The following is a 26,318-nucleotide window of genomic DNA, read 5'->3' as shown; positions in this document are numbered from 1 at the left end:
AAGATCAAACCAAAAACCACAGATAACTATATATATATATATATATATATATATATATATATATATATATATATATGCACACATATACATATATACACACACACACAACTGAGATTGGTATCATATAGTACTAAGTTGTACATTAGTTAATCCCATATTAATTTCATTCTCTGAAGAACGTAGGCAACAATTAAATTTAAACAAATTTTACATTTTCTTAAAAATGTTTTAAAACTCTTAAAAGTACCGACCACAGCAGCCACAAAAATGCTATTTGCACTGCATCACCTCAGTTTCTTCAACAATAGCCTCATGGCATCATTATGAGCCACTTTAAGTCTGTGTAGACTTGCCTTTCTGTAGTTTGACCACAAGCGTGCAGTATATTGTGGAATACAATATGTCTTAAACAAGGACACCTTCACTCCATCTGTACGTGCACTAAACTTGTGAATAACAATATTTGCTTGCACATACAAAACTCAACATAATCTGTTATTTGATCTGTAATAAGATGTACCTAACTTTATTGCAGATGGTCAGATTATTCTCAGACAATTTAAAATCCGAGTGTTTTTGACATTTATCTTCCTTAGTTCTGCAGATCATGACAGACACGTGAGCAGTGTAAAAACTTCCAGTATTTTTGTAAACATTACGTGTTTAAACGTTTTTTTCCCATCATGGATGATGAGAAGTTCGTCCTGGAAGTGGAGAATCACAAGATTCTTCAATTCTCCTGTGAGTTTGTGATCTCACGGATCCTGCTAGGTGGACTGCACTCGCGTGCGCTCCACACCTGACACGCTCCTGGTGTGGACTGATGCCGTATGGTGGGGCACATACACCCAGTGGAAATGAGGGACTGTCTGGAAGCACTGTGGCTGCGGGATGGTTCCACATGAAGAAAAAGTACCAATGGCTATTGGCCACCCCAACCAGCCTGCACCTCTACCACTGGGAGCCTGTCTGGTGACAAGAGTAAGACTGTGGTGCTGATGCAGGGACAGCTCAGGATGATGGAGGCTGTCTCAGTAACTGGGATTTACAGAGTGAACTGGCTGACAGAGCTAAATGGTGTAGAGATAGTTGTCCATGTTTCCTGAAGTGCATTGTGAGCAGACAGCCAGTCCCATTTTTTACATTTTATGTTGGTTGATGTGAGTTACTCACTGTCAGTATTGCAGAAAAGGACTGTTTAAGCTGGATTTCTTGATCACACATATTCTCTGTTTTTACAATCAAAGTTCTTTAAACTTCAGGACCTGCTTCATTATCATCCATCACAGATCATGCATAAAGTTAGTAAGCATAGGCAGAGGCAGGGACCCCTGAATGTCAACAAAACAAACAACCTGTTAACAAAAGAAAATTAACTCATGATAACAAAACCAAATAACAAATCAAAATCCAAAAATCTCAAACTGAGGAAGTCCATTTAAACACAGGTTGTAGTCTGGAAGACTCAGCGGGAACACAGCCGAGCGCTCGGTCCAGACAGGGTGGAGTCCAGTGGGGACGATGACTCCAGTATATAAGCTGTGCAGAACAACATAAGCCCGGACAAGACAGCAGAGCATCCAGGGGTGGAAGAGCAGAATGCCCCACGGTGCACCCCCAACCTAGGTGTCGGTGAGAGAAGCCTCCCCCACCAACCTAGGTGTTGGTGGGGGAGGCTTCGCTCCATGACGTCGTCCATGGGGGTGCTGGGAATGTTTATTCCTCCAAAGGGGGGCATGGTAGAAAAAGTTTGAGAACCACAGGTCTAGCCTGTCTGTCTTTAGAGACCATCATTCATTCATTCATTCATTCATTCATTCATTCATTCATTCATTCATTTATTCATTTATTCATGTACTTTCTGTACCACCCTCTCATGAGGGTCATGGGGAAGCTGGAGTTTATCCCAGCAGTTAGCAGGCGAGAGGTGGAGGCAGTTAAACCAGATGTTTTCAAAAACAGAAGAAGAATTAAGCAGTCATGCTCAAAATTATCTCAAATAACTGAAGAATTAATTATTAATTAAAGCCATTCTAATTTTTATAAAAGAATTTATTCATTGAGTCTAAACTGACCTGAACCAAACTGTGAAGATAAAAATATGAATCAGGACTTTCCAACAGCATGCTGGATGCCAACTTAAACTCAACAAATCAGCACTTTAATATGACTTTTTATTTTCACAACCATCATAAATCACAGTCACAAGTTCATGTTCATGCTTCATGGACGTCAGTATCAGGGTGATATAATGACTTCTTATTTTCTACAACTGTTTTCTACAACAGAATGATTGAATGACATGACTTTAAAGTAAGAAAAGAAAACTGCTGCACAAGATTTAACATCACTGTCAGGTAAAATATTCTACATCCAGACTTAAAGATGTGAATTTATCCACTGAGATTATTAATCCAGTGGTGTTTTGATAATGTCTGAACTTGTTGAGGCTTCTGACCATCAACAATGGATCACATTAAGATAAAAATGATGATTAAAGGTTAAAAATGAAAGATGGAGACAGACAGAAGTGGAATGAGCTGCAGAAGAATCCAGACGTGAACTGGTGACGTGTTGCTGAGGACATTTACAGCCTCATCACTCCACTAGTAGAACTTCACCTACAGAGACGCTCAGAATGAACGTTTTTATGAAACAGATCCAGTCTTCATGGAGCTTCTCTAGAAAAAGCATCAGACTGAGTGACTGACAGGACAGATGATCAGAGGAGCTGAGTTTTCACCGCCATCATTCAGACCAGGACTAAAGAACGGGTGGAGTTTGTCAGTGAAGCAACAGCCAGTAAAGGAGAAGATCAGAGCTGCAGTATTTACATCATAAAAGGAGACCAGACCCCCCTCATGGTCTACAAACACCCCCACCTTCTTAGGAACAGACTGGAGATGGAGACGGACTGGAGGATTGTCGATAGCTTTGTACTCAGTTCCATGTCTCAGCCATACAGTCCAGAAACCATCCTGAGGACTCAGTCTGACGTTTCCCTTCCTGTTGATGGACTCGCTGGCGACTCCTAAATCCCAACCAGATTTTCCTTTAACCTGAACCTCAAAGTAGAATCTTCCTGAAGAGAAACTCTGACATCCTAAAACGCCGGTACACTGAGAAAATCTCTCGGGATTATCTTTAAGATTCTTCCTCACATCACTATCATGGACTTGTTTTTTATCCACAGACAGGATGAGGTCTGGATGTGCTGTATCAGGGTCCAGAGTAACATCCACTGCATACTGCTGGACCTTCTTCACCTCAGCCTCAGCGAGCAACTTCTTCATCTGGGTCCTGAGTGACTCCTCCAGCTGATGTACCGCTCTCTTCAGAGTCCCCTCATATGATGGCAGACGGACTCGGACCTCTGTCCAGTCCTTGGTGGGTGGAGCAGCTTTTGGGGACGAGAAGCTTTGGAGGAGGTGGAGGTGGTCTTCAGAGCGTGAGAGCTGTTTCACCTCAGAGCTCCTCTTCATCAGCTCAGAGATTTCCTGTTCCAGATCTTTGATGAAGTCTTCAGCCTGTTTCTCTGTAGTTTTCTGCTTGTCTTGGATCTCCTCTACAAGCTGGTCCAGACCTCTCTGAATGGATTTTATCAGAGCAGTGAAGACCTGAACACCTTCTGCTGTCTCTCTGTCTGCAGCATCTTTACTGATCTTCATCGACTCTTTCAGCTCCTGAATCTTCAGTCGCCTCTTCTGGATCATCAGCTGGATTTCAGCCTCTGTCTTCCCCAGCTCTGCCTTCTTTCCTTCATATTCTTCTCTCAGAGGAACAAGCTCATGAGTCTTGTGGTCTAAAACAGAGCAGAGCATGCAGACACATGTCTGGTCGGTCCTACAGAACAGCTCCAGAGGTTTATCGTGCTTCCTACACATCCTGTCCTCCAGGTTCTCCACAGGCTCCATCAGCTGATGTCTTTTCAGACCTGAACGTGTCTGATGAGGCTCCAGGTGAGTCTGACAGTAGGAGGCCAAACACACCAGGCAGGACTTCAGGGCCTTCAGTTTGGTTCCAGTGCAGACGTCACAGGGAACATCTGGTTTGGCAGCTTGTTGCTCTGAACTGCTGCTGCTGGCTTCATGCTGAGCTTCACGTCTGAACTGATCAGACATCTCCCTGATGAAGGTGTTGACCTTCAGCTGAGGTCTAGAGTGAAAAACCTCTTTACATAAGGGACAAGTGTACACATCATTAACATCCCAGTGTTGAGTGATGCAGTTCTTGCAGTAGTTGTGTCCACATGGTGTGGAGACTGGATCAGTGAACACATCCAGACAGATGGAGCAGAGAAACTGAACCTCAGAGCTCTTCTTGCTGCTGACAGGCATGTCTGACCTCTGAGAACAAGAATCAAAGTAGAGAAACGTTTTAAAAACACATCCAGTTGTCACGGTTAAATTTACAGTTATATTTAATTAAATTATGAGATGAGTGTGACAAAAAAAAAACATAACAACTTTATTTTCACATGCCTGTTTAACTGCAGGCCATGGAAAGAATAATGGGTGTGCTTAATGATAGAGGTGGCCTTGCAAGTGCACTGCTGGGTGTGAAGCTCCATCAAGCTCCGTCAGGGAAGGGACAGGTAGAGGAGCACCAGTGATCTTACCTTTGGTGCACCACCCTAACAAATTCATGGTGATCTCTGATTAAGAAGTGTGAGGAGGACCACAGGAAAATGTTAGAAACCAGCTTCAACAGACCAAAGAGAGGGATGTGTGGTCAGGAGTGAAAAGATCACAGGTTTCAAGTTAAAGGGGATCAGACTGATGCAGGTCTGGACAGAGCTAATGAGCTGAAGATGCTCTTCAGTAGGTTTAGTTCACCCCCTGCCTCCAGCCCAACAATCCACCCACCCTCCATCAGCCCACAGCTTTCCAGTGACACCTCCACCGTTACCCTGCAGCCTAGTTAGGGACCTAAACACATTCTACCTCCACACCAGGACATACTGAGACCTCCTCCACCTCTACCCTGTCTGTCTCTCGAGACATCCTCTGCTTCCACCTCCATCCTGTCTGTCTCCTGAGACCTCCTCCGCCTCCACCTCTAGCCTATATGTCTCCCGAGACCTCCTCTATCTCCACCTCTAGCCTGTCTGTCTCCTGAGACCTCCTCCGCCTCCACCTCTAGCCTGTCTGTCTCCTGAGACCTCCTCCACCTCCACCTCTAGCCTGTCTGTCTCCTGAGATGTTCTCTGCCTCCACCTCTAGCCTGTCTGTCTCCTGAGACCTCCTCCACCTCCACCTCTAGCCTATATGTCTCCCGAGACCTCCTCTATCTCCACCTCTAGCCTGTCTGTCTCCTGAGACGTCCTCTGCCTCCACCTTTAGCCTGTCTATGTTATGGTTCCTGTCTTTCTCCCCTGTGTATATGTGTTCCCTGATTATCCTAGTATGTGTGCGTCTGGCTCCCTCTGTCTGTCTTGTGTGTCATGTCTGTTTCCGAGCTGGAGTGTTGCAGCAGCAATCATCTCACCTGGGCAGATCATCACACCAGAACCTCATCTTCTCATCACCACCACAGTATTTAACCAACGGACCTTTCTTCACTCCTCGCCGGAGCCTCCAGTTACCCATCTGGTATATCGTGGCCTCTCTAGTTTCTCTATTTAAACACAGTTCATGTTTCTTAATGTCAGTCTTGTCTCTTGACTCCTGGTGTCTGGATTCTGCCCGTCCTGTCTGCCTGCTGATCTTCTGGATTGTTTCACTCATCCCTGTCCACTCCCTTGTCGCTGGCTCCAACCAAGCTCACGTCCAGTCCTGCCTGCTTGCCCGCCTGTCCAGTCAACAGCACTCCACTGTGGTCCTCAGATCCAGAACACGGAACATTTTGTACATTTCAAGTCTTCATTAAAACCCTTTCTTTAATTCATCTGCCTCAGTCTCCTGGATTTTCAGTGTCTGCACCGTGGGGTTCAGAAACCAACACCTGTCTGACCCGCCGTAACAGTCTGTCTCCTGAGACGTCCTCTACTTCCATTTCTTGCCTAGACTCATTTCAGTTTGCTGTTCTTAATGTTCTTGGTGTTGAAGATGCCATCATCTACCTTCTTAAGAGAGCCTCAAATCTGCCTCTCACCACTAGGCTACCACATCCCCAAATCATTATTTCCTTAAAGAAAAGAAATACTTCAACAGTCCAGTTTCCCTGTGGGATAAATACAATTTTTTTCCATTCCATTAATTTTTCCATTCATATAATAATAATAATAACAATAATAATACATTTTATTTAAAGCGCCTTTCAGGGCACCCAAGGACGCTGTACAAAACAAATAATAAGACATTAACAGTACAGGAAAGGCACACATATACAACACAATCTAAAAACCTAAACATAAAGGGCAGAGTGGCGAGGATGTGATTGAGAATAATGTTACAGAGAGTATGCTGTTCTGAAAAGATGGGTTTTGAGTTTGGAGATGAAGGTGAGGAGAGAGTTGGTATTGAGGAGGTCAGGAGGAAGTGCGTTCCAGAGTTGGGGAGCAGAGCTTTCAGTCGCTCTGCTCCCCATGGTGCTGAGACGGGCAGGAGGGACAGAGAGATGGATAGAAGAGGAGGAGCGAAGACATCTGGAAGGGGTGACTATGTGGATCTGAGAGTTAAGGGGGTGAGAGTTTATGTATGGATTTGTATGTGTGGAGGAGGATCTTGTATTCTATCCTGTACTTAATGGGAAGCCAGTGGAGTTCTTGCTGGATGGGAGTGATGTGGTGAAAGGAAAGAATTCCGGTGATGATGCAGGCAGCAGAGTTCTGAACCATTTGGAGTTTCTGAAGGGATTTTTGTGGGAGGCCAAAGAGGAGAGAGTTGCAGTAATCCAGGCGGGAGGTGACAAGGCTGTGCACCAGGATAGAGGTGGGGAGGGGCGAAGACGGTTGATATTGCACAGATGGAAATAGGCTAAGCGGGTGATGTTATTGATATGTGAGGTGAATGATAAGTGCTGTCGAGGATGTATCATCTTATGTGGCAGATACCCATTCCAGTTCCAAGTTTCAGTTTAAAGTCATTTTAAACAGAAAGCCTATTGCTGAAATGTTTGTGTGATGAGGAACTAACACACTAGACCTTGTATATTCCAACCTAAAACATGCTCACAAAGTAATCCCTCTTCCACATCTGTTGATAAGCAGATCTGTATTTTCTGCCCACAAACTGGACAATCGTTACAGGTACTTGTGAGACCACAAAACACAGCCTTCATAGCAACCTGAGAGGGAGCATTAAAAGTGCAAGAGAGGCCGACAAAAGGAAGACAAACAATAATACAGTGCAAATGTGGAAGGAACTGAAACACCTCCTTTGCCACCACTTTACATCAAGCAAGCTGTGTCTTGAGGTCTATGAACCAGAGGAAGACTACTGGACCAGATGGAGTACATAACAAAGTCGGGGGTGTGCTCATTAGCTCTCAGCATTTTCGGCTGTGTGCCGAATCTTCTCCTATATGCCATATACTGTCATATACAACTGTACCCCCACCCACCCCACATCAATTATAACTTTTATGGATGACACCCGACTAGTGAGACCCAATCTCAAGCAACACTGACTTTAATTAAATCAAGGTTTAAGACCCACCTGTTTGCTGCTGCATGGAACTACTTCTTTCTAGGAGTCCAGATCTGCAGCTGGTTCGTTTAAGCTGAAACCTTAACTTTATTTCTTTATCTGAGCTTTTTCTTTCTGTTTTTATGTAATCAGTTTAATCTTTTTTAATCAAACTGCTTGGAAAACATGACGTCATTACAACAACAGCTTGCTAGGGGACGATGTTCTTCAAAGCAACCACTGACCAAGAAGAAAGAAGGAGGAGGAAGAAAATCTTTCGTAGTTGGCCAAGTGCTGAAAATGGAACTCCCTCCTTTCAGCCAGCTCATCCACCACATGAAAGCAAAGGAGCAACACCAAGTTCATGCAGATTAAGCAGTGTTGCTCCGCCTCTTGCTGCACCTGTTTGTCAGGTTTTGTTTCATTAACGTCACACACAAATATTTACCTAGATCTTTTACAAGATGAAATTAAAAGTAGGTCAATTCTTTCATGCTGTTCAATGGATGAAAAGTTCAAACCCAGAAGCAGGATTAAGGCTGTGCTTCTTGCTAACACTCCAGCACCAGTTAGTGTCCTGTAACCTTACATTGCTCTTATTTAGTTCTTCATGACTTTAAAGTCCACATGTGCTTCTATAGAGGTTTCTGAAGTTCATGTCTATGTTTTTTTTTTAGCCCGTCATGCACTACGTGGCACGGCTCCAAGAAGTTGTTTGTGTGTTGTGTTTCTTGTGGTTTGGTGTTCTACGAGGAGGGGGAGGAGGACAGTGGAACAGCACAGACCCACGGCACACCACCCCCAGACACACAGTATAATCACACACGCACAGCATACGAACCTCCCAATCTCACTCCCTAGAACCTCCCCCTCCCTCCCACAATACCTTGTGAGAGAAGTCCCCTGGGGACCAGAGGATGGCGAGCCACAAATCCCCAGCACCACCCTCATTCGCGCCCCATCACCTCCTACCTAGATGCAGCTGACTGGGCATCCCCCACAACCAGCAGCTCCCCATCAGTGCTGCCACTCCGGGTCCCGGCTCCTGGGGCAACCCCCTCCCCCTGCCCGTCCCCGGCAGTGGCCCGGGTAACAGGGGTGTGAGAGGTCCCCACTGCCCTCGTCCTTCCTGCTTATGACTGTTTGTGGTATGTGTGTTGTTTGCAAGTCAAACTGAGGGGCAGTGACCACATTGTGCTAGAAGTGAGGTCATCTTCGTGGCCCCGCCCTCCATGCACTACGTGGCACACCCCCCAGAAGTTGTGTGTTGTGTTTCTTGTGTTTTGATGTCTAAGTGTAATTAAAACCCAGAGGCGAGTCGCCACAGGGTGCAGCCAAGGAGGCCACTTGGGTGGCCCCCACCGCTCCACCCCGCATGGCGTGCATGCCTCCCAAATCCCTACGTGTGTGTCTGTGTGTGTAAGAAAGAGAGAGAGCGGGGAAGAAGAGGGGTCCTGGGATGTAAGTCCAGAGGGAAGCGAACTTCCCTGCTCCCCAGGAGGCCCCCTGGGGTAAGATGCCCCCCATGACCGGGCCATGCAGCGACCACAGCCAATAAGCCGCCACCAACCCCAGAAGGCACCCACCCACCACACACCCATGGAGGAAGGAGAACAGTGAGCTCAGATCCATGGCGCACCACCCCCAGGTCCACCCAGGCCTCCCCCACAGGTTCATGTGATCCCTCCCCACCCCACCTACTCACCCATGAGTTCACTGAACACTTTCAAACTGCACCTTTATTACTCTGGATTTCAAGATGACCAAAATTCGCTGCTTTGGTCCACACCAGAGTGCAAATGAATGTTCACACTCCTACAAACTAACCACACTATCCATTTCATATAATTTAATTGGACTAATCAGCGCCAGAGTGGATTTACCCAGAGATGTGGCACTTTACAGTTTTGTTATATAAATCTTATACAATGTGGATAAAAATTTTCCTGAGCGTATTGATGCCTCTAAAGGCATTGCAGTTCAGTTTGGAGTTAATGCTGCTTGATGAAACATAATAAATATGATCAGCTGTACTCACCAGTACTGAAAAAAAACCTATTTTCCTTCAGATGGAAACAGATTCGTCTTCACTGCAGCTTTGACTAACTCAAACCTTCATCTCAGGAACATGATAACACTTGTCTTTTTGTGTTGCTCCGCCTCTTGTTGCACCTGTTTGTCAGGTTTTGTTTAATAAACTTTAGACACACAACATCAGTTCCTTGTTAATGGCTTGTTGGGAATTTCTAAAAATATCCAAGTCTTCACTTTTTCCATGTAAGCTTACACCCATCTGGAGCAACCCCGACATTCTGCAAAACAAAAAGATTTTGTTTTGGAATCAAACAGAACATATAATGGAAAATGGAAACTTCTTGTCATTTAATATTCTCACATCACAATATGGAATCAGCAGCACTAAATTTTTAGAATACCACCAGCTTAAATCTATTAGATGTAAAAACTATACCATTCACGAATTAGACTTGCAACTACCTATCAGGGTGGCAGAATTCTTGAATCTCCATGCCCTAAAGGTATTATCAAAATATTTAGACTATTATCTAAACTAGAAGACTCAATCTCTCTTTCAACTTCAAAATGAGAGGCTGACTTATCCAGTAACTTTAATAAAGATGAATGGTCACAAATATGTTTAAACACCTTTAAAATGACTAAGAATTCAAATATGCAACTAATACAATTCAAAATTCTGCATAGAACTCATTATACAGGACAATGGATGTTCAGGATGGGTCTGTAACAATCAAACATCTGCTCACACTGCACTGATAACACGATTGACAACTACCTCCATGCCTTGTGGTCCTGCACACCTGTCCGCAGGTTCTGGCTTCAGGTATGTGAAGATATGTCAACATGGTTTAAATGTAATATTCCTACAAACCCCACACTATGTCTACTAGATGACTTGGGCGACATTAACATGGTAATTAACTCTGCACACATGATCCACATGGTCTTATGCATCGCAAACTAACCTTGTGAACTGGAAAACCAAGAATAATCTGCGTATTCAACAATTAAGGAATCTCTTACTAGATCACATTAGTAGTGAGACAATGTCTGCCTCCTCAAAGAACTATTCATTCTCTCTGGCCCCCTGTGATTAATTCCATCACTTAATGTAGGTGGAGGATTGTGACCTCGTCACTTTGAGGGTTGGACAATGTGGAGGAGTGACTGATGGTTGCAGGTTCTTAGCGGTTTCCAGTGATTGGGAACCAGGCTGCTCTGTGGTGGGGGCCACTCTGGGTCCGGCCCTGTTGGGGGCTGTGGGGGCCTGTGGTTGGGGTCACCTCGTGGCAGTGGAGTGGAGCCACTGGTGGTGCCTGGGCCGGTGGGTGTCAGCCCTTGGAAGGGTGGCCGGGCTATTCTGGGGCAAGCTGGGTGGGGGTTCTGGGCTCTGGTGACTGGGGGTGGCCCCCCTCTCTTGGGAGGCTAGAGGGGTCTGTATGTGCCGGAGGTCTGGGCCTGCCTGGATGTGCTGCCGTGAGGTGGGGTGGTGCATGCCCTGGTGTCTGGTTGCCATCCTTGATAATCTCGAATGGTCCCAAATATCTGGGGGACAACTCCCTGGATTCAAGCCTGAAGGGAATGTGCTCTGACGATAACCAGACCTTCTGATTTGGATGATAGGTAGGAGCCGGAACACATCTGGGATCAGCTAAGCGGTGATTGTGTTCAGACGTCCTGAGCTGAGCAGCCTTGGTTTCACTCCAGAGCCTCCAGCAGCGACAAAGGTGATGTTGAACAGAGGGCATAGCGATCTCCTCCTCCTGAACGGGAGATAGGGGTGGTTGGTATCCCAGAGAAACTTTAAAAGGAATGAGGCCCAAAGCCGATGATGTGAGGGATTTGTGTGCAGATTCAACCCGACTCAGCTGGTCACTCCACGACGAAGGGTTGGCAGCAGCCACACACTGCAGAGCCGACTCCAAATCCTGATTAGCCCGTTCCACCTGACCATTAGTCTGGGGGTGAAAACCAGAACTTAAACTGAACATAACACTAAGGGCATGACAAAAAGCTTTCCAAACATGCAAGATGAATTGGGGACCATGATCCAAAACAATATTGACAGGGATAATGTGGAGCCTGAAGACATGGCGAGTGACAAGTTCAACAGTTTCCATGGTGCTCGGTAGTTTAGACAGGGCCACAAAATGCACCGCCTTGGAGAAACGGTCAGCAATCACGAGGATAATAGTGTTACCTCTAGACGCTGGGAGACCAGTAAGAAACACCAGGGCAACATACAACCAACTCCTGCTGGGAGTCAGGAGAGGGTGAAGCAGACCAACAGGGGACTGGGTGGACGTCTTTCCTCTGGCACAGACGGCGCAAGCAGCAACATACTCCCGGACGTCCTGGTCCATAGAAGGCCACCAAAAATGCCTCCTGAGTAAGAAGAGGGTGCAAGCAGACCCAGGATGACAAGGGTTGTCCCGAAGAGCATTCCATACAGCCTGTTCCACCTCCCAGGTAACAGCAGCGACCAGGCAAGACAAGGGTATGATGGTGTTGGTACTGGACGATGAGGCGTCTGAGCTCAACTGATGAGAGGGTATCTGGCTTTGTGTTGGAAACCGGTCTGTACATAATAACAAGGTAAAATCTCCCAAGCCTCTAGAGAATGTGCTCTAAACCACCAAACCTGCTAGATGAATTGGGGACTGGAAGGATCGGGCAGGTGAAGCACAGGAGCACAGATGAAGCATGTCTTCAGTCTTTTGCCAAGCTTCCTCCACCTCTTTAGACCACACAAACGGAAACTTGGATGTCAGATGGGCCAGGGGAGCAACCACCTGACTAAAGTTTCTTATGAACCATTTGTAGAAATTGGCAAACCCAATGAAACGTTGTAGTTGTTTAACTGACGTCGGTCTAGGTCAGTCCACAACAGCCTTCACTTTTTCTGTCCTCTGCCTGCTCGCAAAAACATACCCCAACTGTTACATGTTCATCGAGATTCCTAGAAAAAAAACAAAATCTTGTACAGGTTAAAAACAAACAAAGTGGGGGGGCGCTAGAGGTATGGCTACTGAGTAGACGTGTTTTTTCGGAGCTCCCTGTGGCACGACCACATTCACTTTGTAAAAATCATCTCGGTCAAGATTTATGCCTGCGTTTGAACTCTAAAACAAGCGCAGTTCGTTTGTCCACACCTTCCCATCAACTCGAAAAACATAATGGCTGGAAAATGCGAGGGAAAAGGACGGCAGCTAGCTGAGGCTATGGCTAAAGCTAGCCACGCCAAAACGAGCCCAGAGAATAAGGCCACCGAGGAGGAGGACGAGTTACCGCTAATGTGGCAGAAAATCTCAAAGAACATCCTCCAGTCAATTAACGAGCGGTTTGATAAGTTCGAGCAAAGTTTTCAAAATCTCATAGCTGACCAGCAGGCACTAATTGAGCGAGTCTGTGAGGTGGAAAATCAAGGGACGGACCATGAACAACGCATACAGAGAGTGGAAACATCGCTAACGGAGCTACGACAAGCAAACAAAATGCTCCGCCTCAAGCTCTCGGATCTAGAGGGAAGATCGAGCCGCAACAATATTAAAATAGTGGGCATCCCTGAAGAGGAGGAGAAAGGCAGGAGATAGAGGAAGAATTAAAAACTGCAGACCAAGTTTATAAAGACACTCGACTCCAGTCCGACTATAATAGTATACTAAAATTGCAATTTGAGTATAACTCTATTCTGGGGGAGCAGGTTGGTAAAATGTTATTAAAAGTAAAACAGAAACACTTTGAGCTTGGCGATAAGCCTCACAAACTTTTGGTGAGGCAATTAAAAGGTGAACAGGCAGGGAGAGCCATCTACAAAGTTAAGTCGAACACAGGTGTAATGCTGACAGACTTGCAGGATATTAATGAACGCTTCAGAGAGTTCTATTCTGACATGTATTCTACCAAGACAACAGCCACTCAGGATCATTATGATAATTTTTTCAGATCTCTAGCCCTTCCACAGTTGGATGCATCATCAAAAAAATATTTGGACTCAGAATTTACTGTCTCAGAGATACAAGAAGCCATGAAGGCATTCCCTACCGGAAAAGTTCATGGCCCAGATGGATATGGCCCTGAATTTTACAAGGCTTTTGGAAATATGTTAGCACCTCTATTATTGCGAATGATTCACCATATTCACTCAAGCAAATCACTCCCACCTTCCCTAAATGATGCCAATGTTTGTGTTCTCTTAAAAAAGGGAAAAGATGAAACAGATCTTGGCAATTATAGGCCCATTGCCTTACTAAACTATGATCAGAAAATAATCACAAAGATCCTAGCTACACGATTAGGGAAGAGTATAGCAAGCATTATACATTCAGATCAAACGGGTTTCATCCCAGGTAGATACTCTTTCTGCAACGTCCGCAAAACTCTAAACATTCTTTATGCAGACCATAACAATCAAGAAGGGGGAGCAATACTGTCTTTAGATGCTCATAAAGCCTTTGATACAATAAAGTGGCCATACCTTTTTACAACACTAGAAAAATTTGGTTTTAGCAACAGTTTCATTGATTGGGTCAGAATTTTGTATAAGAGTCCCATACTCACAAACGGGAATAAATCCAAACCGTTTTCATTGCAAAGAGGTGTGCGACAGGGAGACCCTTTGTCCCCCTTGCTATTTGACATCGCACTGGAACCACTTGCGATAGGGATCCGGGCGCACCCAAATATCAAGGGCACCAAACTGGGCAAAACAGAGACCCGTGTGACACTATATGCTGATGATCTCCTTATCTGCCTAGCCAACCCTAAAGCCTCCATCCCTGCTCTCCTGGATTATGTTAACTCATTCAGCATCATCTCTGGTTATACAATAAATTGGGGAAAGAGTGAATTTATGCCTCTAGGGGTCAACTTGCCTCAGGAATTTTTGGACGCCTTGCCTTTCAAAGTAGCACATGAGTATTTTAACTACCTTGGGCTAAAACTGACAAATAACTCTGCACACCTCTTTAAAGCTAATTTTGCCGATTTGGTGGACAAACTTAAGGCCAATATTGACGCCTAGAGGACATTACCTTTAACCATGATTGCACGAGTTAATGCAGTCAAAATGGTTAGTTCACCTAGATTCTTGTATTTGTTTCAGAACTTGCCCATCTATTTAAGCACAAGTTTTTTTTTAAAAGTTGGACTCTATCATACTACCCTTTGTGTGGGGCTATAAGTCACACAGGATTTCTAAAGCCCACTTGTATAAATTAACAAATGAAGGTTGTCTTGGCCTTCCAAACATCAAGCACTATTATTGGGCAGCTTATTCCAGGGCTCTCACTTATTGGAAACATAGTCCTACAGATGAGGCACAGGAAGGTATCCCCTCCTGGTTACAACTTGAAGCTCCTGTTACTGGTAATAATGATATATCGCTTTGTGCATGGTTATTTTCCAATCCTACATTAGATAAATCAACACAGAAAGGCTTTGTCCTAAATAACTCCCTGCGCATATTATGCCAGATTAAAGTAGCCAATAAACTTCCCAAAGATTTTGTCTATGCTCCCATTTGTCAAAATCCTTTTTTTAAACCCGGGCAGCTGGATGGGACCTTTGCTATTTGGAAAAGGAAAGGTATTGCAACTTTGGCTGACCTGTATATTGATGGTTGCTTTGCTTCAATTGCTCAGCTATGCAATAAATATGATATACCTAACTCACATTTTTTTCGTTACCTCCAAATTAGGCACTATGTCAAACAAAGGTTTAACCACTTTGAGACTATCCAAAACCCTCATCATTTTTATGACAATCTACTGCTTGCTCCAGACTCAAAACATTTCATAACTAAATTTGTAGATTGCTTTACTTCCTCTGTCTCCTCAGACTTCTTGAGGCAAGCCTGGGCTAGAGACCTACACTCTGATGTACCAGCACAGCTCTGGGAAAAAGCCTTAGCACTGGTTCACTCTTGTTCCATACACCCGCTATCGATTGATACAGTACAAGATGATCCATAGATTGCATTATTCAAAGACTAAATTGAACAAAATTTCCCGTCAATATCCCCCCAGTGTGATAAGTGTTCTTCTGCTGAGGGGTCTTTGGCACATCTTTTCTGGTTCTGCCCCCAACTGTTTGGTTTCTGGTCTGCAATCTTCAACTGGTTTTCCAAATGTTACTCTAGAGACATTTTACCTAATCAAAATCTGGCAATATTTGGATGTTCGACATTTTGGATATGCAAGCGACCCTGCACCTCGAAATGGTGGTTGCTAAGAAGCTTGTGTTACTGACCTGGAAATCCACCACTCCTCCAACCTTTGACCACTGGCTTAAGGAAACGGTATCTGTAATACAGATGGAGCGGCTTTGTCTAGATAAACCGGACAAACAAAATAGGCATGAGACTATATGGGGACCATTCTTGGCCCAGTGCCACATTACCACATGATCTGGACTAATGGTCATATTGATCAATCATTCTGCGCTGTATTAATGTATGCATTGTCTGTTGCATGTCTATTTCATTGTCTGGCAGTTTCTGTTTTTGTTCTTGTGACGGTTGTATTTCTTGAATTGTAAGCTAAAAAAATTAATAAATATAATATTAAAAAAACACAAACAAACAAAGTGATTAAGAAAATTACACAAAACATCATTGACTAAAGACTGAAAAACTGCAGGTGCATTGGTGAGAACAAAGGGCATGACCAGATTTTCCAAATGCCCCATAGGGGTTTTGAAGGCAGTTTTCCACTCGTCTCCCTCCTTGATACAAACCAGATGGTAAGCATTCCATAGATCCAATTTGGTGAAGACGGTGGAACCACAAAGGGCGTCAAAAGCTGAATCGATCAGAGGTAAGGGATATTTATTCTGCATGGTAATCTTATTCAGACCACTGAAGTCAATGCAGGGGCGCAGTCTTATCTTTTTACTTCACAAAGAAAATCCCCGCCCCTAAAGGTGAGGAAGATGGACGGATTATTCCTGAATTTAGAGATTCATTGACGTACGTCTCCATGACAAGTCTTTCAGGTAGGGAGATACTGTACAAACGATTGTTTGGCAGCAGGGCACCCGGGAGGAGGTCTATGGCACAGTCATATGGCCGATGGGGGGAAGTGAAAGTGCTTTACATTTACTAAATACTTCAGCCAGATCATGATATTCCTGAGGAACAGAAGTTAGGTCTGGGCTCCTGGCTTCCTCAGTCCTCGCAGCAGCCGGTAACACAATTCAATTCAATTCAATTCAATTCAATTCAATTCAATTCAATTCAATTTCTTTATTGTCCCCAAAGGGAAATTGATTTCGCAGCCAAAACACACACATAGGACAGACATCACAACAAAACATCAGCAAACAAAATCAGAACCGAAGGCATATGTCAAAAAGAGAGATTCTCACAATTCAAAACATTAAATGAGCTTAAAAAACATTAAATGAGCTTAAAATAAGTTAAATAGAGTCACAGCCAAAAACAAAATAGAACAACTCTGTCACCTTAGGCCATTGCTGTTAAGCAATTGAACAGCAGAAGGGACAAATGACACTTTAAGTCTCTTTGTCCTCCCCAAAGTGGCCTTGAAGCGAGAAGGTAATAAAATGAACTCATTCTGGAGAGGGTGGTTTGGGCAGTCTAATATAGAACGAGCTTTCCTCACAACATTTTTATTGAAAATGGACAAAAGACCCTCCTGCTGGGATCCAGAAACTTTGCCAGCAGCTTTGACTAAGCGACCTAAGCAGTTTTTATTTGCCAAACTTAGGCTCCCGAACCAGCAATAATACAAAAGGACATACCGATTCAATTACACTTTTGTAAAAAAGAGACAACATTTTAGTGCAAACGTTAAAAGACCTCATCTTTCTTAAAAAGAATAATCTCTTGTGAACCTTTTTTGAGGTTAAGTCAATGTGAGACTTAAAACATAATTTGTTGTCGAAGACCACACCCAAGTATTTATAACTGTCTACCTCTTCAAAGCAGCTGCTTTAATAAAAGTAGACGGGGGGTTTGACGGAGACTTTCTAAAATCAATAACCATATCTTTGGTTTTGGACACATTTATATGGAGGGACGAGTTGTCACACCAGCTCACAAAATCATCCACGATCTGCCCATGTGCTGTCTCACCTTCCTCAAGAAGGCTAACGATGGCCGAGTCGTCAGCAAACTTTAAAATATATCTGTTATTAACATTACTGCGACACTCGTCAGTGTACAGAATGTATAGAAGAGGAGAGAGACAACAACCCTGTGGAGAACCTGTGGAGCACATTAGAAAACATGCCATTCACCTTCACACATTGGGACCTATTAGTAAGAAAATCTAAAATCCAGCCAGTCAAATTAGGATGAATCTTAAAATCAGTAAGCCTTTCAACCAATAAACAGGGTTGCAAAGTGTTAAATGCGGATGAAAAATCCACAAACAAAACTCTGGCGTGAGTTTTGGTGCCTTCCAGGTGTTTTAACAACAAATGTAAAAGGGTAACCACAGCATCCTCCATGCCTCTACCCGCCCTGTACGCAAACTGGAATGGATCAAGGTACTTTTCTACCTGGGATAAAACTTCTTTCTTAATAATTTTTTCAAAAGACTTCATAACAAGAGAGGCCAACGCTACGGGTCTAAAATCATTTAAAACAACAGGGGAGCTGCACTTAGGCACAGGAACAATTACAGAATGTTTCCAGATCTTGGGAACCTTTTGCAGCTTTAAAGATTGCAGGAAGATATAATGAAAAATCACACTTAGCTGATCTGCACATAATTTTAACACCTTCCCACAGATATTATCTTTTCCAGGGCTCTTGGCCTTAGTATGCCTCAGCTGGTTAGCCACCTCTTTAACATCAAAGGAGAAAGATGGAAGAGCAGCAGTCTTTCCCTTTAACGCATCCAGGTGTTCAGTACCGTCAACATTTTCAAAACGAAGAAAGAATTTATTAAGACCATTTGCTAAGTGCTTATCAGAGTTAAAACCATCCAGAGAAATATTGCAGTTACTCTTTGTCTGCATTCCTGTCATGGTTTTCATTCCAGACCAAGCTCTCTTAATATTATTACTGCGGAATTCTGCTTCAATCCTTTCCTTATACCTTAGTTTAGACTTGTGTATTTCTGTTCTCGCTGCCTTTTTCCATTCCCTTTCAGCAAGTAAGTCCCCCTCTCTGAACGCTTTTTTCCTCTTGAGAATCATGTCCTTAATGTCCTTGGAAAGCCATGGTTTATTGTTCGGGAATATCTTAATAACTCTAGAAGGAATCACAGAGTCTTTGCAAAACGAAGTATAACTGCACACCACATCAGTCAGTTCATCCAGATCAGAAGAGCTCTCCTGAAAGATGGACCAATCAGTACAGTCAAAGCACCCTTGTAGAGCACTATCATCTGTCCAAACTTTGACTTGCTTCACACAAGACTTTTCTCTTGTTAACACAGATCTATAGGCAGGTGAAAGATGAACAGTATTGTGGTCTGAAGATCCCAACGCAGGACCCGCCACAGATTTATACGCCCCCTTAATAGGACCGTAACATAGATCCAGGGTTCTGTTATGGCGAGTGTGGCAGGTGACATATTGATAAAGGTGATTCAGTGATTTCTTAAGATTACAGTTATTAAAATCACCCAAGATAAAGTGGGGAGCATCCGGAGAAATGGACTGGAAGTTGTGAGACACTTCAAAGATGATATCCGCGGCCTCTCTGACGTTAGCCTTAGGATGGATGGAAACAACAGTGATGAATATTTGTGGAAATTCCCTTGGCAGGTAGAATGGCCTTACAGACACAGACAGGAGTTCAATGTCGGTATGACACAGCCGCTCGCGCACAACGACATTACTGCACCAGCTACGATTGACGTAAAGACAAACTCCACCTCCCTGGGATTTGCCGGTCACCGCGCTGTCCCGATCCAAACGAACAGGAGCCCCAAAGCTGGTAATTTGTAAGGAAGAGTCGCTTTCCTCATCAGTGAGCCAAGTCTCAGTGAACGCCAAAAGACAGGAGTCTCTGTATTCCCGTAAGTGGAGTACATCCCCTTGCAATTCGTCAGTCTTATTCCTGAAAGATTGAACATTAGCCAGGATCATGGAAGGCAGAGGAATACGTTTCTTACTTTGAAGCTTTCTGATGCGCTGACACACGCCACCCTTCTTCCCCCTTTTCTTTGGGTGACGTGGCCTTGCAGAATTCACTTTTGTCCCATCAGATAGAGCCTCAGCAGGTTTAAAATCCGGATCGGAATATGTGGGATTGTTCACGGCCAGATAACTCCAGCGCAATCCCAGGAGCGTCTCCCGTGAATAAGTAGTTGTATGGCTCCATACAAAGTCTATAACAAACATTAACAATAAAAAACGTGGAATCTCCATTTTGACAGAGTACCTTCTAAGGAAGCTGACTCTGTTAACTCATAAACTTAAAACACCAAAATAAAACGCTAAAAAGTCACTAAAACACTAAAAACACTAAAAATCAAACAACACACACGGAGCACAAAACGCCAGCTGCCGGTCGCCACAAGAGCAGCGCCCTCTAGTTGGAGTTGTCCTCTAGCTGGAGATACGCTCCCCCTGGCGACTATTAGATCACCCAGGTTTAGAAAAATACTAGATAAAATGATCATGAGACAAGTGTGCCCATTTCTTCCCACAGACAGGGATATTGTTCTTTTGGTTTTAAAGCCATTTTATTTAAAATATACAGTAAACACTATGCAGACAGGCAGTGATGATTAAGCTTTGATGTTTGTTCATGTCTACACAGTGAATTAAGAAATGGTAAAAGAATAAGTAGTGACGTTACTTTTCAAATGTAGTAGCTAGTAAAGTGATTTCATTACAATTTAAAGAAGTAATGAGTAACTATTAACTAATTACTTTTTTAGAGTAGCTACCCCAACACTGGTTGTCAATTGTTATGGCAAGCCAAATCAAATCATCCAGTGATGCAGGAGGATCACAGGTAGCCAGTTCATCTTTCACAGCATCATTCAAACTGTTTAAAAATTTATCTTGTAGAGCATCATCATTCCAGCCAGAATAGGCAGTCAAGGTCCTGACCTCCACAGCAAACACCGCCACACTGACCCCTCCCTGGTGAATGGAGAGAAGTCTCTTGGCAGCATTGTGGCCCCTCACAGGATTGTCAAAAACTTTCATCTTATCCAGAAACTCAATTAAGGTTAAAGGACTAATAGGACGACTCTCAAGCACCTCTTCTGCCCAGGAAAGAGCTCTGTCACTCAAAAGTCCAACTATAAAAGAAATCTTAGCTCAATCAGAAGAAAACATCAGTGGTTTCTGTTTAAACACCAAGGATCATTGTATCAAAATGTGGAACATGACTGTCCCAATCAGGAGGAGGAATGGAATGTGTGGCTGCAACGACCAGAGTGACTGGAGCTGAGGAAACTATGGGATAAGCTTTGTGCCACTGGGGAGCAAATCTGAATTCTTTATATTTGAATTTGAATCATTCAATTTGAATCTGAATATGGCTGTTTGAATAATTGCTTAAAAAAACTGAATCCAAATGACCATATTTGATATTGAATCTTTGTTTTTTTTTATGTCTATTGTGGTAAAGTTGAAACTTTTATATTTGAAAAATTCAGATCTGAAATTCAAATTCAGATCTGAAATACAAATTTAGATGCATGGAACTACTTATTTCTAGGAGTCCAGATCTGTAGCTGGTTCTTTTAAGCTGAAACCTTAGCTTTATTTCTTTATCAGAGCGTTTTCTTTCTCCTCCACCATTCCTCTCTGATATCCCGTCTGTTTTTATGTAATCAGTTTAATCTTTTTTAATCAAACTGCTTGGAAAACATGATGTCATTACAACAACTGCTTGCTAGGGGGCGATATTCTTCAAAGCAACCACTGACCAAGAAGAAAGAAGGAGGAGGAAGAAAATCTGGCTTGATTGGCCAAGTGCTGAAAATGGAACTCCCTCCTTTCAGCCAGCTCATCCACCACATGAAAGCAAAGGAGCAACACCAAGTTCATGCAGTTCAAGCAGTGTTGCTCCGCCTCTTGCTGCACCTGTTTGTCAGGTTTTGTTTCATTAACGTCACACACAAATATTCACCTAGATCTTTTACAAGATGAAATTAAAAGTAGGTCAATTCTTTCATGCTGTTTAATGGATGAAAAGTTCAAACCCAAAAGCAGGATTAAGGCTGTGCTTCTTGCTAACACTCCACACCAGTTAGTGTCCTGTAACCTTACATTGCTCTTATTTAGTTCTTCATGACTTTAAAGTCCACCTGTGCTTCTTTAGAGGTTTCTGAAGTTCATGTCTTCTTTTTTTTGTTTTTGTTTTTGTCCCGTCATGCACTACGTGACATGGCTCCAAGAAGTTGTTTGTGTGTTGTGTTTCTTGTGGTTTGGTGTCTACGTGCAGTTAAAACTGAACGGCATGTCACCACAGTGTGCAGCCAAGGCCGCTCCACCCCGCATGACGTGCATGCCTCCAAAGTTTTTACGTGTGTGTGTGAGAGAAAGAGAGAGAGAGCGGGAAAGAAGAGGGGTCTGGGGATCTAAGTCCAGAGGGAAGTTCACTTCCCTCTGGATGTTGAGCCTCTGTGGCATTAGGCACCCCCGTTCCCCGAAAGGTCTCCCAGGGCAAGACAGGCCAGGAGAAGCCATCCACCATGACCGGGTCAGGCAGCAACCGCAGCCAATGAGCAGCTAATAATTCCAGAAGGCACACACACCTCACATGCCTAGGAGGAATGAGAGGAGGGGGAGGAGGACAGTGGGAGAGCACAGACCCACGGCACACCACCCCCAGGCACACAGTATAATCACATACACAGCATACGAACCTCCCAATCTCACGCCTCAGCACCTCCCCTTCCTCCCACACCACCTTGTGTGGCCCCCCTCTCTTGGGAGGCTAGAGGGGTCTGTATGTGCCGGGGGTTTGGGCCTGCCTGGATGTGCTGCCATTGGGTGGGGTGGTGCATGCCCTGGTGTCTGGTTGCCATCCTTGATAATCTCGAATGGTCCCAAATATCTGGGGGACAACTCCCTGGATTCAAGCCTCTAGGGAATGTGCTCTGACGATAACCAGACCTTCTGATTTGGATGATAGGTAGGAGCCGGAACACATCTGGGATCAGCTAAGCGGTGATTGTGTTCAGACGTCCTGAGCAGAGCAGCCTTGGTTTCACTCCAGAGCCTCCAGCAGCGACGAAGGTGATGTTGAACAGAGGGCATAGCGATCTCCTCCTCCTGAACGGGAGATAGGGGTGGTTGGTATCCCAGAGAAACTTTAAAAGGAGTGAGGCCCAAAGCCGATAATGTGAGGGATTTGCGTGCAGATTCAACCCGACTCAGCTGGTCACTCCATGACGAAGGGTTGGCAGCAGCCACACACCGCAGAGCCGACTCCAAATCCTGATTAGCCCGTTCCACCTGACCATTAGTCTGGGGGTGAAAACCAGAACTTAAACAGAACATAGCACTAAGGGCATGACAAAAAGCTTTCCAAACCTGCAAGATGAATTGGGGACCATGATCGAAAACAATATTGACAGGGATAATGTGGAGCCTGAAGACATGGCGAGTGACAAGTTCAATAGTTTCCATGGTGCTCGGTAGTTTAGGCAGGGCCACAAAATGCAAGCAGACCCAGGATGACAAGGGTTGTCCCGAAGAGCATTCCATACAGCCTGTTCCACCTCCCAGGTAACAGCAGCGACCAGGCAAGACAAGGGTATGATGGTGTTGGTACTGGACGATGAGGCGTCTGAGCTCAACTGATGAGAGGGTATCTGGCTTTGTGTTGGAAACCGGTCTGTACATAATAACAAGGTAAAATCTCCCAAAAAAACAATGATTACACCATGCCTTTGAAGGAGTGAGCCATGGGAGCCCTAAAGTGGATGGACTAGGCACTCATGGTTGGGAATCCCTACTTTATACTTGGTTAGGCATACTCGGTACATGACAGCTCCACGTTTTTAAGTTTGCAGTGAGGTTTGTTGTGTCCGCGAGTTGAGAATAGTGGCACACCTGGGCAGTCCCCCTGTAGGCTGCCCTCCACTGGTGGCCCCCGCTAGTCTCATATTATGTTTAGCTACTTAGCTTTTAGCCTTCATTGTTAGCTGGAACAGAGATTTTATATTTGTATGATTTTTCACTTTAGTTGCTTAGATTCTTTTGTATTAAAGATTTAATCTGTACCTACATTTTCTTTTTTTTTTTTTTTGGCCCGTCATGCAGTACGTGGCACGGCTCCAAGAAGTTGTTTGTGTGTTGTGTTTCTTGTGGTTTGGAGTGTACGTGCAGTTAAAATTGAAAGGCATGTCACCACAGTGTGCAGCCAAGGCCACTCCACCCTGCATGGCATGCATGCCTCCAAAGTTCCTACGTGTGTGTGAGAGAGAAAGAGAGAGAGAGAATGGGAAAGAAGAGGGGTCTGGGGATCTAAGTCCAGAGGGAAGTTCACTAATAATTCTAGAAGGCACACACACCCCACATGCCTAGGGAGGAATGAAAGGAGGGGGAGGAGGACAGTGGGAGAGCACAGACCCACGGCACACCATCCCCAGGCACACAGTATAATCACACACACAGCATGTGAACCTCCCAATCTCATGCCTCAGCACCTCCCTTTCCCTACCACAATACCTTGTGGGAGACGTCCCCTGTGGACCAGAGGATGGCGAGCCACAAATCCACTCCCCAGCGCCACCTCCAGTCGCGCCCCATCACCTCCCACCTGGATGCGGCTGACTGGGCATCCCCCACAACCAGCAGCTCCTGGTCCCGGCTCCTGGGGCAACCCCCTCCCCCTGCCAGTCCCCGGCGGTGGCCCGGATAACAGGGGTGTGAGAGGTCCCCATTGCCCTCGTCCTTCCTGCTTATGACTGTTTGTGGTGTGTGTGTTGTTTGCAAGTAAAACTGAGGGGCAGTGACCACATTGTGCCAGGCGCGAGGTCATCTTCGTGGCCACGCCCTCCATGCACTACATGGCACACCCCCCAGAAGTTGTGTGTTGTGTTTCTTGTGTTTTGATGTCTAAGTGTTTTTGTTTTGATGTCTAAGTGTAATTAAAACCCAGAGGCGAGTTGCCACAGGGTGCACAGCTACCAAGCATGGCGTGCACGCCTCCCAAATCCCTCTATGTGTGTGTCTGTGTGTGTAAGAAAGAGAGAAAGCGGGAAAGAAGAGGGGTCCTGGGATATAAGTCCAGAGGGAAGCGAACTCTCTCTAATACAACTCTCTTTGACTTACCAACTATGTTGCAGGTTCCTATTTGCATTCAGCAGGCTCTTCAGCAGTGTCACCAAGAAAAGGTTAACACCTCCCCAGAATATTCAGGTTGTGTGAAAGTACAAGGTGACAGAGTCTGTAGAATCCCTGGACGCACTGTGAAAATGATACCGGCTGCCTGTCATAATCATCACATAGTGGATGATGTTTTGTTTGGTGCAAAACATTATCATCACCCTTTCTGCAGGGCTCCTGGCCTCAGTAGAGGTACTGTGTATATACCCATTGTCAACGTAGGGAGCCAAGATGTACTGTATCCACATACTGTTCTGGGTACCATATACACTGCTTACCTGGTGAGCCCCCCAGTTGTTCTCAAAGAGGGGGAAGTTTCAGCCACAGTTGCTTGTCAGTTTGTCACCAGCTTTATAGGAGACAAAATTGACACAGCTGATTTAACAGTCCTTGCAGAAGAGGAGCAATGTCAGGTTCGGTCCTTGTTGCAAAAATACATGCACATGAGGAGCTTGAAGGTTCTCAACTCTGGATTTGGCTGCTGGGTATAACCAAGTACCTGTCACCGAAAAGGACAAAGTGATGACTGCTTTCTGCACACCAATTGGGCTATTCAAATGGAACACGATTCCTTTTGGGCTATGCATTGCCCCAAGTACTTTCCAGAGATTAATGGAGAGGATCTTTGGGGATCCGCATTGCCAATCTTTGTTGCTGTACCTGGATGATGTTATCATTTTCTCTTCCTGTAAAGGAACATGTGAGCTATTTGGATGCTGTGCTGGGTTGTCTGCAGAAAGAAGGTCTCAAGGTAAAGCTGGAAAAATGCTCCTTTTTCAAAACCAAGGTGAGCTACTTGGGTCATGTCATTTCTCAGGATGGTGTATCAACAAGCCCTGGCAAGATAGATGCAGTGTCCAAATAGAAAAGGCCAAACACAGTGTCAGAGCTACGTTCCTTCCTAGGGTTTGCCAGCGACTATCACCGATTCATTGAAGGATTCAACAAGCTGGCAGCCCCCTTGCTCTGCCTGGCAGCTGAGCAGATTGGCACAAAGTCTCGGAAGCCCACTGGGACATCCCTATCTGAAGCATGGACAGAAGAGTGTGAGCGCAGTTTTGAATATCTTAAAAGAAGGTTGGTGTCTGATCCCGTTTTGGCTTGTGCAAACTTTCCCCTGCCATTTATTCTGGAGGTTGATGCCAGTTATAATGGACTTGGTGTCATGAGGGCTGGCCTGCATCGCCTGCAGCTTACACAATCAGGCTCTTCTGCTCCACCTGGGTCTCATCAGCACACACTCTCCTCACCTGTTCATCACCCTATATAATTGCTCTTCAATGTCTGCTTCCCTGCCAGATGGTCATTTGCCTTCCCTGTTATTCTGCAGTAAATCTTGTCTTGTTCTAGATCCCTGTTGCTGACCTCGCTGCCACTCACGGACTCCCGATTGCCTGATCCCTGCCGGACTATCCTGAACTCTGCCTACCTGGATTAGAC

At 44.7% G+C, this 26,318-nt stretch overlaps 2 protein-coding genes across 2 annotated transcripts in view; both read right to left on the bottom strand.

Annotated features, from left to right (window-relative positions):
* LOC121645098 (zinc finger protein 420-like) overlaps nucleotides 1-26,318 on the bottom strand; it is a 1,096,702-nt gene that overhangs the window by 400,271 nt on the left and 670,113 nt on the right. The gene's annotated exons all lie outside the window — the stretch shown is intronic.
* LOC121645108 (E3 ubiquitin-protein ligase TRIM21-like) lies at nucleotides 2,162-9,675 on the bottom strand. Its single transcript, XM_041993491.1, has 2 exons — nucleotides 9,607-9,675; nucleotides 2,162-4,346 (listed from the first exon to the last, which is right to left on the bottom strand). Exon 2 carries the CDS (start codon nucleotides 4,335-4,337, stop codon nucleotides 2,694-2,696), a length of 1,644 nt encoding a protein of 547 aa, XP_041849425.1. The 5' UTR covers nucleotides 4,338-4,346; nucleotides 9,607-9,675; the 3' UTR covers nucleotides 2,162-2,693.

This window comes from Melanotaenia boesemani, chromosome 8 (assembly GCF_017639745.1).
Source record: "Melanotaenia boesemani isolate fMelBoe1 chromosome 8, fMelBoe1.pri, whole genome shotgun sequence".
In the NCBI taxonomy this organism is placed as follows: domain Eukaryota; kingdom Metazoa; phylum Chordata; class Actinopteri; order Atheriniformes; family Melanotaeniidae; genus Melanotaenia; species Melanotaenia boesemani.
The sequence above is the reverse complement of the archived record's forward strand: the minus strand, read 5'-3'. Positions and strand labels throughout refer to the sequence as shown.